The 19,145-nt window shown below is 45.1% G+C and overlaps 1 protein-coding gene across 1 annotated transcript in view; it reads right to left on the reverse strand.

The window, feature by feature from the left end:
- MEI1 (meiotic double-stranded break formation protein 1) overlaps positions 1 to 19,145 on the reverse strand; it is a 3,731,473-nt gene that overhangs the window by 1,224,712 nt on the left and 2,487,616 nt on the right. Inside the window, exon 22 of the mRNA XM_086963480.1 lies at positions 3,876 to 3,980. Coding sequence (XP_086819606.1) covers positions 3,876 to 3,980 — 105 coding nt within the window. The remainder of the gene's footprint in view (positions 1 to 3,875; positions 3,981 to 19,145) is intronic.

Here is a 19,145-nt window from a genome sequence, read left to right on the forward strand (position 1 = left end):
CGTCTCTCAAAGGAAGTGGGAGAAACGGCATAATAAGCACGCAGTATTCACCGACCGCATTGCCAGACTGGAAGAAGAAAACATTTTCTTCCTAAATTAATCTAGCCCCTTGGATTCCGTTTCCGGGGGTGGGGGGGAGATGGGAACGTAGATGGGACGTAGAGGCCTGCACCACCAAACTTTCTGGGGTGGGGTGTTGGCTGAGGAACTTTAGGTCGCCTGGGGCTGGGTGATGGCGGCAGGCAATTGTTCTATTCACTGTGCTAGGCTAGGACCAAATACCTAGAAGGACATCTGTAAGTGCTTAGCTAACGGGCATAAGGGGCTCTGAGATGGAACACCAAGGCTGAAGCACTTTGGTCAGGAGATTAGTCCTGACCTCCACTGAGGGTAGCTCCAGTCCAAGGACCTCCGCTGCCCTCTTAACCACCATGGCGTAAGATACCCCCTCCTCCGTAGCCACAGTTGCTGGAGACAGCATGCCAGTATCTGGACAAGTGTCCAGTCCACAGGCCTGCCCAAGGATCCCATACCAGTCCAACAGCTCTGCAGAGTCATCCTGATGATCTAGAGAGTTCAAAGATCACTCCCATTCCTCTACAGAGCCTAAGACATCCACAAAATGCTCAGGGAACAACATAGATCCTCTGGGTTCAATCGACATCAGAACCGTCGTTGAGCGACATGATTCCGGCTCCGTGTTGTCAGGGATGAGGATGGGGTTGGCACCGGCGACACTGCAGGTACCAACTACTGGTCTGACGCCAGATCCCTGAGGCCCCACTGGCACTGTAGCCAGAGCAGACGGCGGAGAAACAGACAGGGCCCCTTCCGACCCCGCAGGGCCCACCAAAGCGGTCGGCCCACTCAAATACGCGGCCCATGGCTCGTAAAACTCTTTGATTTGAGCGAGGGTTGCTCTGGCTCCTGGAAAAGGAGGAAGGCGCAAGCCGACCCTGGCTCCAGCTCCGCAGAACTGTGCCTAGAGCGTCAGTGCTCCTTACCTCCTTCGTCGATGGACAACATTCGAGGTGAAGAAGAAGTCCGCTTGGACTTCTTCTTGTGCCTCTTCCCCAAGTATCCAGATGACCTTGAGTGGGATGAAGAGGACTTTGGGCTCCAGGAGTGGTCGCACGATCTCTTCATCGATCGGGACTGGGCCCTCCCGAGGTCTCGCTTGAGAGTGTCAGCTGTTGGGCTACAAAGAGTTTCAAAGCCCGGTCCCTCAAGTTCTTAGGAGCCATTCCCCGACAGTCCGAACATGACTTCGGATCATGATTGCACTCGAGACACCATAGGCATATAAGGTGGGGATTGGTGACCGACATCATGGAGGGACAAGCCCCTCACTGCTTAAACCCTGTCTTCCTCGAAGATATCCCTTGCACACGATGGAAAAACTACAGAAGTCGACAAAACGTTGAGAAAAAACCTGTCAAAAAGCAACAGAGGAGTTCTTCCCAGATCAGCGCTTAACTGGTGCGGAAAGAAAAGAACTGACATGCACGTGCCTGGGTCGTGCAAATATAGGTACCACGACGTCATAACCGACGCTAACAACGCCAACGTTATACGGAGCTGAATGGAGCCAATTGACGGTGTGCAAAAGGGTTATTGTTAAGCAAAGGTTTATGGATCCAGCCTGACACTTGAAAAATTCTAAGGTAGAAGTCTCTATCAGATATATTGTGCAGGTTGGTGTAACTGGCCAAAAGAACCTTTTATTAACAGGCTCACCTGATGGTGATGCCTGTGTTGTATGGGGTGGGTGTAAGTACAGCCCTTACGGAGTGGCTCTTGCATGACATACACAGAAGGACATTACAGGTTGGTATGACGTTCTGCATTGAACAGGTAAAGCAAAGATCCAGCACCTGCCAGAAAAAGTAGTCTAAGTTCCAGTCAGTTCGCTGCACTGGCAATAGTCCTTGCTGTAAAGGGTGAACAGTTAGGCTCCAGCAGTAGATGATGCAACAGTCAGGATGAGGAGGATAACTCAACCAAAGGTCTGAAACGTTTCACTGATTTGAGACTACCTTCTGTTCTCAGCACCATAAAGTGCAAGCTTTCCTGGGTTTCATTTCGTACCTTTCCCAAACGGTGGGATGGAGGAACAATCAGAAATGTACAGAGATACAGGAGTTATGCTATAGCTAACTACATCTTTCCCCAACAGCAGTTTCTAAAGGGAATATATTGTTGTCATGGAAAGAGGTATGGGTGACAAGGACTGGCACAGTGAGGCCTTTGCAGGGACTGTGTGACGGCCTGGGTTACAGTTGAGACTGTGGGCCTAATGCTAGAGGCTGTGTGGTCAAGCCTGTGGATGGTTGTAAGCATGGGCGAATTTTGCGAATTCGCGATCCGCGAATTCGCGGATTTACGAATTCACGATCCGCAAAATTCGCGAATTTGTGGATTTTTGTTTTTTTGCGTGTTCGCTGGGTTTTCTGCGTGTTCGCGGGGTTTTTTGCGTGTTCGCGGGGATTTTTGCGTCTTCGCGAGCCGCTTGCATAGCGAAGTTACCCATGCAGTCGTTTATGGGAGAGGGAGAGAGAGATAGATAGATAGATAGATAGATAGATAGATAGATAGATAGATAGAAAGAGAGAGAAAGAGAGGGAAGAGAGAGAGAGAAAACGAGAGAAAGAAAGAGAGGCCGCATCTCTGAAGGACCAGATTCCTGAGTTGCCCCTACAGAACATACAGCTTTTTATTTTTAGCAAAATCCATATGAAAATTGTGCTGTAAAGGTCTCTTTTAGTTTAACCCCTCCTGACAACTCAAAATGGGTGTATTTGCCATCCCTCTCCTTTTTTATATCTGTAAGTGCTTCCTGATGAGGTTTAATTCCTTGGACAGGTGCCTCGTTGCCTACTTGTAACTATTCTCTGACCCTGCTTCAAGGGTCAGAGCAGGGTCAGAGAATAGTTGCAAGTAGGCAACGAGGCGCCAGGAAGCAATTAGCAGCAGGTGTCCAAGTTGAATTTAATTTGTTTGTAACCCTTTTGGAAAAGGTTACAAAGAAATTAGGTTCAACTTTTGCACCTGCTGCTGTAACCCTTGCTTGGCTGAAAATTCGTCCCCGCTGATTCGCGGATTTTACCGCGATTTCGCGAAATTCGCGGATCGCGAAATCTCGGAAAATTCGCAAATTCGCCCGCGAATCGGATTTTACGCCCACCCTTAGTTGGAACATGGCTGACTAGGACTGAGGACTGTTGAATCTGCGCTCGGGATGGAGGTGACAGGGCTTGTAGTGGTGGGTACAGGCTGGGATAATGTCAATAGTGCTGGGAATGTTGAGATCTGGACTGGGAACAGTAGGGAAAGGGCTGGGGACTGTGTGGAAAAGCTGTGTGACAAAGGTAGAATGATGCTAGACTTATGCTGAGGAGAACTACATCTTTACCTACTACCACCAAGGCCTCAAGGTAAGTCACCATTATCATGGGGCTACTGGTGGGTTAAAAGCTGTTTATGAGGCTAACGGGGTAGACAGTGATACAAGAGCTAACTCCAGCATAGCCAGAGCTAGACGACTGTTACGAAGGTCTGAGGACAGTGGGTCCATGATTGGGGACAGACCCAGAGAAAGGGCAGTCAGCTGTGGCGCTAGGTCGGGGGAAAGGGGAAAATGGAACCAGGAGTATTTCATGCCACTGCTGCTTAATCCTCTTCTATCAATGCCTCTGCTACATTTTATTTCATTGAGAAGCACAACCTGTAAGTATCTCCCAGCTTACTTCATGCCAGTCTCTGAATTCCCTTGTCTCACCCCCACCAATTAGTGGCTTAATCGAGTACATATTTATTATTTGCAGCATTGTCACAAAAATCAAAATGGAGGAGCAAGGAAGGCATGCAAAGCTCACCGTGATACAGTAGTTTGAGGTCAGTGCCTCCTAACTCCTTTCCATACTTTTCCTTCACCTGCAGCAACCAGAGAATGCCAAGTGAGAGTGGGAGGTTTGTGTTTGCTGAGGAGGAAAGAAGAGGTAGGTTACCTTTAAGAAAAACAAGCTTTTGAATGTACCTTACATCAGACCAGAAATGCTAAACTTTGACAGAAGCCAGAGTAGCCAAGTGCTAAAGCATACTACTCAAAAAGATGTTCAGTCGAAGACAGAAAATACAAGTAGACATGGAAAAAGAGATTTGTTTGATAGGAAATAGATCCGGCTGCAGCCTCACTTCACCTGCCAGACTGTTGATTTCCAACTCTGTTTGCCTGAAAATACTGCCTCTCTTCACCTGTCTAATGAAAAAATTACTTACCTTAGGGAAGAATGTTTCTGGTGGATACCACATATTTCTGTATATTTATCACATTATGAATATCCTCCAGGTAAATATATACAATGTTATATATTTCAAAGGGCATATTTAACCCCTCATAAGCTACACCATATATTTCCAAGGCTGGCAGATGCATGTCCAAGATGTGGCTCTCCCTGGCAGATATGTTTCACATGCTCTGGACATACATTACTCTGACCCCAATCTGGAAGATAGTGATAACTAATATTGAATGAACCACAGAAAGATCCGATCTTTTTCCTGCAATAAATTGTCTAAATATAACCTAAAAATAAAAAAGAAACCACCAGATTCATTGATCTACCCATAATATTAGCTAAACAAGCAACTGGGATGACTACTTCCGCCTCAATTGCCCACTGGAGGAGAGAGGTTGTGAGATGGGAGCAGGCAGAGTATCACCTTACGACGAGAAGGAAAGAGGTGTCTACACAAAAAAAGCATTCGAAATATACTGGGATGCACTGCTTTATGGTTTTACTGAACATTCAAAAGAAGATGGCAGAGCACTGATATAATTGGCCTGTGCAGATATGTTCTTGACCCGCGTAATTTACTTGAAGAACTTTCTTCCCTTTGGATCAGGAATCATAGCGTGAACTGTCCTAGGCCCCCAAGCACATCGAATCCCCTTCCTGAAATTAGCATAAAACCTATAGGATTATTTGCACTGTGGAGTACCTTCAAACTCAATCTCTGACTGTGAAGCGAGATTACACAAAGAGGGGGGATTTAGTGTTTAGACTTAGTCAATAACTTTTCTCTTTGCTCGGATTTAATGATCCCTGACACTTCGAAAGGGATGATTCGATCCCCAGCTGTAATGCTTTAACTTAACCAGAAACTTGTTATTCTACTTATGATACTCACTTTAATACAGTGTATGGGAATGACCGAAATAACTGCAATGTTAACAATAAGTCTTCTTTGTTCTAAAGAAACACAATAAAAACAAAATATCCTTAAGGTGCCACACCAAAAATGGAAACTTTCTGTCTCAGCAACAACTCACCAGCATTGCAAGATGGCTTCATCCATGTTCTTGATAGGCCAGAGTGTGATGACATGAACAGTGTTGTCATCAATGAAGTCATTTCAGATGTTGCAGCGATGTTATCAATGGGGTCATAGAACAGGCCATGAGGATATAATATATGAGGTAATTAGCAGGTATGTTTAGGTGTGAGTTTAGGAGACAAGTAATAGTTATTTGCTATAACAATTACTGGTGGATTTTAGCGGTTTAGTTACTTAACCCCTTCGAAGCTAATGACGAGCTGGGCTCGTCATGGCGCTTACCTGCCGTGCGCGGATGACAAGGCCAGCTCGTCATGATTTATGGTGTTTTATATTTTTTAGCGCAGGACGGGAAAACGCCTAGCAGCCATGTGGTTAAAACTGTAATGTTTTAACTGCCATTTCACCTTACTATAACACCTTTTAACCTTTGTTTTTTTTGTGAATTTCCAAGTTTTTTTTTCAATGGAAAGTTAGATATTAATTTGTTTCCTAACTATAACATCACCATTAACCTTTGTTTTTTTCAGTACATTTTTATGTTTTATTTTAGGTAAAAATGTAAAGTAAGATGTTCATCACTGTGCATTCAATGGCCCCAGAAGACATTCCTGGCAGGCTACTGAGCTTGTGGCAGCCCACCACAACACTTTTTATAATTTTAGGTGGTGCTCCTGTCCCTTTTTTGGAGCACCCGGGCCCCCACAGCCTATATATTTTTTTTTAAAGGGGAAGCGCAGAGAGTCCACTCCTGCGCTGCTTGTGTGCTTCTTTATTTTTTTTAAGTTGGTGCCCCTGTCCCTGGTAGGCAGTTTGGGGGGTGGGGGGGGGGGGCACATGCTCCCCGCGGCCCTGCCAGCTCCCCTGTCTGCCCCTATCCTGTGAATAGTACAATACATGGTTTCCATTTTGGGAGATCCAGCCCAACTCTTCGTTGTCTTTGCTGGATGTGATGTTACTCATGCAGACCACTCTAGATGGAATTCTGGAAACGCGGGTGTTAATAAGGACAAATCAAAAGGACCAATCAAACTCTTTGAATGATATTCAACTTCAGTTGCAATGCTTTAAAAATAATTTGGGTGACTTTTCGAATGCTCGACTATCTGCTGCAGAAACAGCTACAGAGCTTTGGGGGTCGATAAATATTATCCCAGTGAAACCTGAATGTCAGTTAAATGTGGAAGGATCTGTCTATAACTCTAAATATCCTATGCTTGTGAGCAAAAGGCATCATTGTTTTATCCCCTCCAAATTCAGCACTGGGTTCCACCGTACAATGGGGGTAAGGTCTCGGAATGGATTACTTGGGTCCTGTGCCCCTTGAGTAGGCAAAAAAGAAATGCCCGCATATAAATAGAAAGACCGGTAATGGTGCCTGTTCTTAACTTCAACATTCCAGACCTCTCAGTGGTAACACCGTGGATGTACTCCCATGTAAAAAGAAATATAAAAAGGTAAAACAAAATGTAAAAACTTACCCTAAACTAGTTTTGATCCTACTTCCGCGGGCAGTCCATTCCTATCTTCTGATAAAGTTCAATCAGCAGTTTGCAGTAAGGTTGTTGAGTCTTAGCCTCAGAATAAATCGCCCAAAGAACCCCCTTCTGTTTATGAACCCTCCCTCAGGCCGCAATTAGCAAGTTCAGAACTATTGCTCGATATCACTTGTCGAGGAAAAAAAGGAAAGAAACTTCGACCCTTGAATCGCTCCAAAATTCTTCACCTATTCCAACAAATTCCTTCTCTTTCAGGGATAACCTAATTGGACCCAACGTCTGCTGGGTTCCAACTGGGTGAACAAGGTAGAGAAGTTTCTAAAGTTTCTTTCATTTTCATCTCCCCCTGTATTGCGGACCTAGTACTTAAGGCCGAAGAAGATTTAGTAAAAGTAGGTCCATAAAAAGAGCCCCCAACTATATGCACCCCAAACAGTCTCTCTTTCACCTCCCATTCTAAATATGCATAGCGGGATATCTGCTACTCAATGGGGACGATCTTTTTCCATATATCCCGCTTCTAAGGCCCGAAGACAGACAGCAAAGTAGCCACCCACCGACCAATCTGAGAGTATTCATAGTAAATGACAGACCAATCTCACAGTCTAGGTATTCAGCATGTGCTCAAGGTAATAGGTTCTCCCCCTTGTGGCACCTGCTGGAGGACGGTCACTGGAATACTAGGCCTAGCTTACCCTAGAAAGATGGGTACTCTCAAAACCTGAGAATCCTGAGCTAGAATATCCATGGGTTTGAACGCTTGAGGAACTGTGTTGCTCTAGAAGAAATTTCGGAACCCTTCCATTTGGTATTCCTTCAGGAGTCTTGGTTAAGAGAGGACCAGTCAGTAGAAGGCTTTATGGCTTTAAATAGTAAAGTAGGAAAAGAGAAATATCCTTTGAATTTTTAACAACCTTTCATGTACCATTCATCAATGCCTTTCTATCCAGCAGGTGTATAAGCACCCTTTATGTACCGCCACATATACACTCAAGAGAAATGTACCATATATCTCCCACAAAGAGTCATTAACCATTAGGATTACAAAAATATAAATCGATTTATTAATTAAAAGACAGATGATAAAAATACTGATTAAAACCAGGGAAAAACCTTGTACCTAACAGACACCAAATATCATAATGTCAAATCAACAATATACACATGGGTTAGAGTGGCAGGTGCCATATCATCCAAATTTGCAATCGGGCGAGGCACCAGGCAGGGTTGCCCTCTTTCACCATACCTCTTCGCCCTAGCCATTGAACCACTGGCGGCTTGGATGCGTATGGACGCACAGCTTAGCGATTTTGAGTGGGAAATGGGTCCGTCGGATAGAATTGCCCTATATGCGGACGATGTCTTATTGTTTCTTACCAACCTTAACAGATCGGGGCCACGTATACTTGAGATAATGCAAATCTTTGGCGAATCTTCGGGCTTGTATCTGAACCCCTGTAAATCGACTTTGTGGGTGCTCGGAGCGCAATCCAGAGTAGGGGAATGGGCATCCACGCTACAGGTAGCAGTCGGAGGCATTAAATATCTAGGAGTGTTTATCTCAGAGGTGATCTCCTGGGAGGGCAACTTGGTACCGGTTTGAGATCGGTCCGGACCGAAATGAAGACGTGGTCCTGTATGCCCCTTACTATATATGGCGGATCGGCCATTTTTTAAATGGTGGCCCTCCCCCGGTTGCTTTATCAGCTACAGAATCATCCCTATCCCATATCACCTCAGTGGTTCCGCCTAGGAAATTCAGTGCTGGGGCAATTTCTTTGGGCCGGAGGTGCGGTGAGGGTGGCACATGCGGACGTGTTTTCTCTCAACGTATTGTGGTGGTTTAGCGACCTCAGATATCCTCTCCTATTACCAGGCCTCCCATCTCCTGGTCCTAAAAAAGTGGTGGTACAGGGATAGGGGAGACCCGGCATATGCCCTGGAACGACACCTTATGGGCTCTAACTCCCTACATGGGATACTGTACGCGGCAAGGCTTCGAAGGAGGCTGCCGCCGGCTACTCAACTGGTATTCCAGATTTGGAGGCGGGCACTGCATCGCATGGGATGGTGGGGCACGCTGAATGAAGAAACCCCACTGTGGAATAACGGACGCCTTCCAGCTCTGGAGTCCCTTCGGGGCTTCAGAAGCTGGGATAATATAGGGATTTCAAGGCTGGAGGATGTAATGTCGGCAACAACACTTAAATCCTTCCAGGATCTCCGAACAGAATATGACATACCCCGGTCCCAGTTTTTTCAATATCTGCAGTTCCGCCATGCCATAACACCGAGTTTGGAAGGCCTGGATTCCCTCCCAGAATTTAGTCCAAGGTCTTCATGGGGGACTTAGGAGATAAAAAGATATCTAGCATCTATCAGACACTGGTCACACACTGCTCCACAACATTGCAGAAGCTCAGAGAGTCATGGGAAGGGGATGTAGGGGTACTGGAGGAAGAAGATTGGCGGGAGGGAGGCATTAGAGGCCCCTAGAAGTGTAGCCATAGTGATGCGCCTGCAGCTTATCCAATTTAAATACTTACACAGAATCTACTATACTAGGGAGAGATTGTGGCAGGCAGGCCTCATTGCATCCCCAGATTGTCTTAGATGTGAGAGGGAGGAGGGGACGTTGATTCACACGGTGTGGGGTTGTAGCACGCTGGCCAGATTCTGGAAAGGGGTGTGGGATTGTCTGTCCGATGTTCTAGGGTGGGAACTCCCACGCACAGCGCGACTAGGTTTGCTACATGTGATGGACGAGGTGGGGGGGAATAGGTATAAGAGGCATCTATTGTTACTAGGCCTGACCCTCGTCAAAAGGGATATAGCCAAATTTGGTACGGTATGGAAGAAGGGGTTAGATTTTTGTATGGGGCTGAAGCAGCCGATCTTTGTGGCCCGGGGCTGCCCGCGTAAGCACTATAGGATATGGAAGAGGTGGGCCGATTATAGGGGCCTGTGGCTGGAGCCTCCGGTGGAGCGAGAGGCTACTATGGAGATTGTATAAAGAGCCACGATGGACGGTGCATGTAAATTCGAGACCAAGCACTGATTTGCAAAGTAGGGGAGACGGTGGTGTGTGACCGGGGAAGGGGAACCGGGGGGGGGTAGGGGGGTGAGGGAGGGGTGGGGAAGTTGACATTGTTAAGTTTGATATTATTGCCTGACACAAAATGATGCAATGATTGCTACTTCATTGATGCTTTGTAATGATTGGCAGCCTACTCCGGAATGCGGAGTGCTGTGCTATGTGTGCAATCTATCAAATAAAATCTGTTTTCAAAAAACAATATACACATGGGCTCAAATGTACAATCACAAATTAATAAACAGTTCATTCAAAAAGAAATACATAAAAATGGCACGAGAGACATGGAATTTTGATATACGCCTTGTTGTAAAAGAATAACAGGCGGTTGAGCTAATACAACTAACAATGCTTTCTATCGTCCTCGGATTCTAACAGCGATTAAACTCCATGCTGCTGAATACGTACGGGTGTAGTTATTGAGAATAGCTATTAAAAAACACTTGCGTGTATTGTATATGAGCTCTCTAATATTCCTTTGCGAGTATCATAGCAACGGGCAGATAACGTGAATTTTTAGTCTATAACATCTACAAACAACTGGTAATAGGTGCACGGAATAGTGGCGCCGACTTATTCATATAATATATCGAATATGTGGGCCCAATAAAGGCCTTTTCATTATATTTTTTCTAGACCCTAATTGTAAAGAGGGAGGCGATGAGGACGATCAGTTAACCTAACCAGTGCAATCCACGGGTACCAAGGAAAACAACTCCCAGAGAAAGGAGGCTTCTGCACTCTATTTTAATACAAATCTTGTTTGGCGTGGAGGACATGCAAGTAGGTAACAAGAATAATATAATACTAAACTGAGAATCTACTTGATAAAATCACCCTAAAACATTTGAAATAATCTGAATAATTTTTTATGTGTGTTATAGACTTTTGTTGATAATGGAAAGGCTATAAGATTAATCTGCAGCAACACGGCGCCTATAGTGTGCGCTGTCTTCTTTTTAATTCAGGTGAGATTTCCTTTGCTCTCATCCCCTCTTGTTGCCTAAAGCCAATTAATCATTAAATATGGTGAGATTGATAATATTATACTGCTTTGTCTCCACAGATACATTTGAATGAAAAATACTGTGAACATAGAGCGGATATATTAAACTTTGTACTAACTTGACTAGTACTGCGGCAACAAGTAGTATTGCCTAGAGAAGGTGAGGAATATTATTTAATTTTTCCCTCTTCTAGCCTTTGTAGTTTGTCTGGGATTGGCATGTGTTGGCACTCAGCCTTGTTAGTGAACAAAGTATGAGTGTCCCTATGACAATAATGAGATGTCTTAGGGTAACACAATGAAAGAGTTTAAAACGAGAGAAGTGTGCCATATAACTCTTTAGTATAACAGAAACCTGTTGATGTTCTTTATAACTTTGATTAATTAGCTGGGTTAGGACTGGGAGGCACCCACATGATGTTTTAAAAAAGAGCGGGCCCTACCAAATGTACAAGTATCTGCCTTAGGGCCTAAACTTTATTAGATATGTTTATATAGGAGTTTTCTTTTGTTAGGACCGAGTTGACTGATATCTGTTTCCTATCACACAGGCACAGGTGAAATCAAAATGGGGGTTGGGTGCACACTGCCTCACACTCCCAGCACAGTTCGCCCCTTTGCATCTTGGTAAATGCAGTACACAGTTCAAACTTACTTCAAAGTTTGCTGGAGTTTTTCACCAAAGTTGGTGCAGAGATTGCTGTATATCTCTAGACACGTGTTTCTGGGTTGAGCCCGTCATCAGTAGAGAGCAGCAGTATTTGAGAGCAAAGAAAATTCATCTGGGGTTGCTGGAAATGCTGCCAAGTTTCTCTCAGGTCACAGTACCACTCACAGGCACACAGGTGCATCTCCAAAGCTAGTGAGCTTGCTGGCTCAAGGGAGCCTTTTAAACAGATTGGGGGTTGGGAGCACACTGCCTCACAGTCCCAGCACAGTTCGCCCCTTTGCATCCTGGATCCTGGTAAATGCAGTACACAGTTCAAACTTACTTCAAAGTTTGCTGGAGTTTTTCACCAAAGTTGGTGCACACATTGCTGTAAATCCCTAGACACGTGTTTCTGGGTTGAGCCCGTCATCAGTAGAGAGCAGCAGTATTGGAGAGCAAAGAAAATTAATCTAGGGTTGCTGGAAATGCTGCCAAGTTTCTCTCAGGTCACAGTACCACTCACAGGCACACAGGTGCATCTCCAAAGCCCGTCAACTTCCTGGCTCAAGGAAGCCTTTTAAACAGAATGGGGGTTGGGAGCACACTGCCTCACAGTCCCAGCACAGTTCGCCTCTTTGCATCGGAGCAAACTGAGTGCTGGAGTGTGGAGCAGTGTGCGCCCACTCCCCTCCTATTTGAAAAGGCTCCCTTGAGCTAACGAGCTGACGAGCTCTGGTTGATGCACCTGCGCCCAGCGAGTGGTACCGAGACCTAAGAAGACTTTGGGCAGCATCTCCAGCACCCCCAAAAAATGTGTTACTCTCTACTGAAGAAGGACAATTATCCTGAAACACGTGTCTAGAGATACACAGCACTGGCTGCACCAACAAGGGTGAAAAACTAAAGCCTGACACCGAAGAAAGCGTTATCATGCACTGCATTTATTATGATGCATTGGGGCAAACTAAGTGCTGGAGTGTGGGGCAGTGTGCGCCCACCCCCCCTCCCACTGGTGAAATCAATACTGCTCCCAAAACAATCTTTTAATTTGTGAGAGTATAAATTGCTTTGTCTTGATAAAGATGGTGACACAATATAACCCATCGAAACGCGCCGACGCCTATTTCAGTACATAATCTGTGAGAAAGGCGGAGGTCAACGAGTACTGGGTACCAATATCCACGCCATAATCATTGTCGCAATACAGATATGTAACAAAGAAAGGACATATTGAACTTGTCTGTGTTATGTACTCTCTCTAGCCATTTTTATGTACTTCTTTTTGAATGAACTGTTTTTATTAATTTGTGATTGTACATTTGAGCCCATGTGTATATTGTTGATTTGACATTATGATATTTGGTGTCTGTTAGGTACAATATTTTTCCCTAGTTTTAATCAGTGTTTTTATCATTTGTCTTTTAATTAATAAATCGATTTATATTTTTGTAACCCTAATGGTTAATGACTCTTTGTGGGAGATACATGGGACATTTCTCTTGAGTGTATATGTGGCGGTACATGAAGGGTGCGTATACACCTGCTGGATAGGAAGGCATTGATGAATGGTAAATGAAAGGTTGTTATAAAACCCAAAGGATATTTCTCTTTTCCTACTGTATAGTGCCTTAACCCTTTTGGTTTTAAGGGGGTCCTCTTTGTTCTTATTGGCTTTAAATAGTAAAGGTCAGTCCAGGGGTAAGGGGAGAGCATCCACTGACACTAATATCAACCAAGGTGATTACAAGACAATTATAGATCATATATGTCCTGAGTGGCTTGCAGTTATCAGTTACTAAATTGGGTATAGGTAAAAATGTCCTCAGAAGTTTTTTACTCGTAAATGTTTATATCCACAAAGAAGATCACCAGCAAATGAAATGCTGGTTGGAATTATTTGAATCTCCTTTCCAGCATCTGGTGGCAAAATATCTGGAAACAGTGATAATAATGGCTGGGGATGTTAATATCTGTCTCTTCCCTTTACAGTTAGATCATCACCTGGAAGAAGCATTGGATTCTTATAACATTCCCCCAGCACAGTTTCCCCCTGGTACTATCAAAAATTAAGCTAAAGTGTTGAGTCAAAAGCTGGCGAGCCATGGTTTGATTTATTTAAATGGACGGTTCAAAAATGACTCACCAGCAGCTGCAACCTTCCGACAGGGTCACGCTTTTGGCCCTATTGATTATATATTCATGTCCCTTTGGCATTTTGACCTTTTTAAAAGTTTGAGGTGGCAAAATATGAGGGTAGGGACCACTGGGCAACTATAGCAGTCCTTGACCTGTGTGAGCCGATATATCCCTTTAGAGCGTTCTGCCTTTAGAAATGTCCTACCCGCATAGACTCACAACATACTTAGATTTCATCCATTTTCAGCAACTAGCCTCCCTTTAGCTAGAGGAGATGATTGAAATTCACCCTATTTATGTGGATGATGTTTTTGTGTGGTACAATAGTATTGTGCAACGAGTTTTGGGCTGCATTTCTGTCAATATATGTGAAAAGGGCGTGCAGGTAAAATCCCGTCCGATGGAATTAGGGGGCTGGTTCGACTCGTATTGCCAAAAGTTGAAACGATTGGTGAGACAGAGAGCAAAGAGTGTTAGGCGTCTTAACATCTCTACAGCCACCCATGAGTTGGCTAAACTTAAACGCCAGAATAAATCCCTTGTGCAGGCAAAGAAGTCAGCTTTTTACCATAGTAAGTGGGATGAGATGCAGGAAATCATATAATTAAATGACCAGTAAAAATTCTGGAAAAAGGTCACTGAGTTTAATGGCCAAAATAGGGGCACACTTGTCTGTATGATTCCAGAAACCCAGTGGGTCTCTTATCTGACAGACTCATATAGGGTCAGGATACTCTCAAGTAACGGAGCGCGCTACAAAATAGTTTATACATACATACATACATACATACATAGGGGACCTTCTAGCTTAGACGGACCTCAGAAAATGCATGGGCAAACTCTTCCAGTTATATGATTCTTAGTAAAGGAAGTAAAGGCTGTTATTGAGATGGTAAAACTCTCCCGAACCGCTGGCCCTGCTAACTTCCCAGCAGTATTAATCAAAACAATTAGTGACTGGTGGGCTACGATTTATTCCTCTTTGTTCAGTTTGATCGCCATGTCTGGCCTCTACCCTTTCTCCTGGAGGGGATCCATAGTGAAACAGATTTTAAAAAAGGGAGTGGTGCAGATCCTATGCACTATAGGCTGATAAGCCTCTTGGATATTTCATGAAAAATATTTTCCGAGATTATTCTAGCTAAACTCGAAGATTGGGCCACCGAAAATTAGAGAATCCCACTAGAACAAGGGGGCTTTTGTGCGGGTCATTCCATCATAGATCATTGTTTTTTTCTATGGGCCATTATTCAAAAAGCTCTGGAGGGAAATCAAAGGCTATTCTGCTTTGTAGATTTTCGTACAGCCTTCGATTCTGTGGATAGGGATATTCTGTGTGGAAAACTTGCCTCCTGGAACCTACCACCAAATCTTCTTGGGGCACTCCAATCCTTGCACTCTGGCAATTGGGTTCAGGTGGAGTTAGTGAAGTCGGGTCGGTTATCTCAAAGAATTTCTATTGAAAACGGCCTGCGCCAGGGGTGAGTTTTAGCACCCTTGCTTTTTAGTTTATTCTTGGCCGACCTCCCAACTTTTACTTTCCAATCTGAGTCCTTCTCCCCAAAAATCGGGAACCAGCATATTGCTTGTCTGCTGTTTGCGGACGACCTGGTATTATTGGATTATAACCCAATTGGTTTGCAGAGGAACCTCAATGCTCTGGCAACCTATAGCAAGCAGAACCAGCTCTGTATCAATTTGGAAAAGACCAAGATCATGATCTTTGGAAAAAAAGTACAGTTTTTCTTGGTATCTAGGTACGCATGCAGTGGAGCATGTTGATCAATATAAATATCTGGGCTTAATCGTTAGGAGAAATCTGAATTGGGGTGCACGTTGGGATGCTACCAAACAGAAGGCCCTATTGCAGGCCAGCTGCCTGTCAAGATTCAATGGTAGGTTTGGGGGGGCTATCTCCTATCCGACTATTAAAGGCTTTTGAAGGGCAGATACTTCCACTAGGCCTGTATGGGGGGAGGTTTCTTCCCTTGTTCCAACCTATGAATGGGATGGATTTGAAGGGGTAGTACTTAAAATACTTTTATCACTCCCCCAAGGTACCATGGTTCAGGCCATAAGGAGAGAGTGCAATCTGGTTTGTTGGAACATGGCGGCCTCTACTCGGTCTCTAAGATATTTTAACACATTGTTGGAGAATAAGGAGGTGGTTAAAGTCTCCAAATTGTGTTGGGAAGAGATCCAAAGCAGTGAAAGGATGTGGGCAAAGGCCGCAAGAAAAGAATAATTGCACATAGGAATCTCCATTTAAATAGTGGTACAGTCACATCTTGGCTCCCCTTTCCAGGCAAACAAGTACTGAGAGAATCTGCTGCTATGGCGTCTGAATTGATGGACCTAGTGTATCTAAAAAAGAGATCATCCATTAGCCTCTCGATTGCTACATTGGGCCAGGATAGTGTCTTTTCTTATCTATCACGGTTAACAGACCAAGCATTGAGGAATGAAATATTAAGGGCAAGGGAGGGATGTAATCCAATTTACACATCCCGCCCACATAGGATCAGGGTGAAGAATATTAGTGGCCTCTGCCCCTGCCCCTTGAAAGTTAAATGCACCCTTACGCATATTCTTATGAATTGCGTCCTTTATTATGCAAATCGAATTACGTTTTTGAGACCCTTGTTTTTTAAATATGATGCTCTCCATTGAAATAAAGCTGTGGAGTTATTGTCCGAAATGCGTTATCTTGTTGTGGCAGTTGGAATCGCTCGGTTTTTACGGTCTGTCAAACAGAATTTAAATTATCAAATGTAGGGGGTGGGGGGGGGTAGGGTAGCTAGGAGGGGGGTCCTTTTAATGTTTTAGCGGTAAAGTGTGCCTTGTTTTAGAATGTTTTATGGACAAATGTCTATATAAACCTGTTTTTGAACCTGAACCAGGACTGCATGGTGAAAAATTAGGAGAGGATGTAAAAGAAGCCACCAAGACAGGTTTGTGTATTGCTGTATTCCTGTAAGCTGGGTGGGACACACTGAATGAAGTGAGAGACAAGCTCTAGGTCATTGGAAAGGGGTCTTGGCCCATCTGAGCAAGGAGACAGGGCTGATAAGAGAACCATAAAGAGTAAGGCTGAAGCCCTGGGGTAAGCTTTTGATACACATATCACTGCAGCAGACTTCCCGGTGTGAACCTCTAGTCACTCTATGGCCTGTATTTTTGGGCTATCAGATTTCGAGCCATTCTTGTGGTGACAGACTACTTTCAGGAGGAAGAGAGATCAGAGGAAAGGATATTTTAAAAAGAAGCAGACTCCTAACATAAACTTCAAAGACTCAGACTCTAAATTACATTTGATGTCTGGAAATGGACTATAAGAAGGAGAGCTTGAGACCCCAGAAATTGTCAACTGTCAAGCAGCAAGTCAGGTGTGCGAGCAGGGAAGCTGTGCAAGACATCCCTGTGACCAGGTCTGTGGGCCAAATCCTGCTAGTCTCCCAGCAGAAATGAGATGGCATAAACCAAGCATTCTAAGACCACCTGACCTGGAGCTTGGAGCAGCAGCTCTTGACTGTGTGCCAAGACCAGTGTGGCCTATGAGCAAGAGGAGAGAGTTGGAGGGAGCAAGGCACAGTGGGGGATCTTGGTGAGTGGATCCCTCTAGCGTGGTGTGAGGAGTCGGCTGCTGCACCAATTGAGTTGTTGCCTGTGTGCAGAGAAAAGTCAGCGACCCCCATATTCCAGAGGAGGGTAGCCGTAAAGTTAATCATGATCCTTACTGAACCAAACAGATCATCACCTGCGTGCACTATCAAGTTGGCGACCCTGTATACCGGGTGGATCCACAGTGAAGAGTTCTGCTGTGCTGATCAGGCTGAAGCCAATGTGCAGAGGACAAATAGTGACCCGGTATGAGAGAGGGGGCCCTCGGGGCTAAGAAAGAAGCAGGGTCTTGGTGAGACGGTCGACAGAGGAGGAGACAGGTCACTGTGGTGACCCTAGCAGGCCTAAGCTATGACTGAGGATCACCACCAGAATCATAGCAACCCCCAACCACTCCCTGTAAGAGGAACAGGGGAACTTGCCTAGCATCAGAGGATCATCAATAAACCCCTGGCTGCTGCAGCTGCAGGTGCACATGTTGAGGGACTCGAGGACAACTGATTGCAGCCCACCTAGGCCACGTGTGAAAGACTTACCAGACACAGCCACTGCAGCTTCATCGCCTGCGGAGGGAGTGTACTCTCTTTGATCCTGCTGATGTAGATAAGACTGATTTTTGGGCCTGGTGGCCCCAGTTGAATTTGCATGCTAAAATCGCCCTTCAACTTTGGAACATTTTCGACTTTAATCTGACCACTAGTGGGGCTTAACCTGAATGTCATCTATAGTGAATGGGGAATAACGACAACTGCTAGCTGGAGAGAACTACAACTCAGGAGCCCACCTATGAAACACTAGAGCCTGGACCTCAGGGACCGGTGTGTATTGTTTGTGAATGTCATATTTTACTTTGTGTTCTAACTGGAACCACTCAATCTCCATGCATGTAGCTGCAGTGTCAAAGGTTTTGGGAAGAGGACCCATTCATCCTGCTACAAAATCAGGTCCACCCTATGCGGAAGAAGAGCAGGCAGGGTGCTGAGTTCCAACAGATTGGCGTAGCATATCCTCCTGCCGATTCTGTGGGGATCTGGATCATTTGTGAGGGATCCTCTTGCATCTTTTGAAGGACTTTTGAAAGAAAATTGGTGCAATTTATAAAGCAGATTCCACCACCAACTGAACTTGAAGGGAGCTATTTAGAGAGAAGTATATGGCACAAAATGAGGGGCATTTCCTGTTTTAGGCTGTGCCTAAATTATCAAAGCATGAACATACCAATCTGCAGAAGATCATATGTCACCTATGTATGAACTTACCATTCTAGAAAGCAAAGGCTCAGAGTGTAATCAATCAATCAATCAATCAATTTGTAAAGCGCGCTACATACCAGTGAGGGTCTTAAGGCGCTGGGGGGGGGGGGGGGGGGGGGGGGGCGGGGCTGCTACTGACCGAAGAGCCAGGTCTTGAGAAGTCTTCTGAAGGCCAGCAGGTCCTGGGTCTGTCGTAGGCTGGTAGGGAGAGCGTTCCAGGTCTTGGCGGCGAGGTAGGAGAAGGATCTGCTGCCGGCTGTGGTTTCCGGATACGAGGAACTGTGGCGAGGGTGAGGGAGGCAGAGCTGAGGTTGCGGGTGGGGGTGTGGAAGCTGAGTCGTTGTTGAGGTATGTTGGTCCGGTGTTGTGTAGCGCTTTGTGTGCGTGGGTGAGGAGTTTGAAGGTGATTCTCTTGTTGACGGGAAGCAGTGCAGGCCTCTCAGGTGGGGTGTGATGTGGCTGCGTCGGGGACGTCGAGGATCAGTCGTGCCGAGGCGTTCTGGATTCGTTGTAGTCGTCTCAGGAGCTTGGTTGTTGTTCCTGAGTAGAG

Source organism: Lissotriton vulgaris, chromosome 1_1 (genome assembly GCF_964263255.1).
Source record: "Lissotriton vulgaris chromosome 1_1, aLisVul1.2, whole genome shotgun sequence".
Classification (NCBI taxonomy): Eukaryota; Metazoa; Chordata; class Amphibia; order Caudata; family Salamandridae; genus Lissotriton; species Lissotriton vulgaris.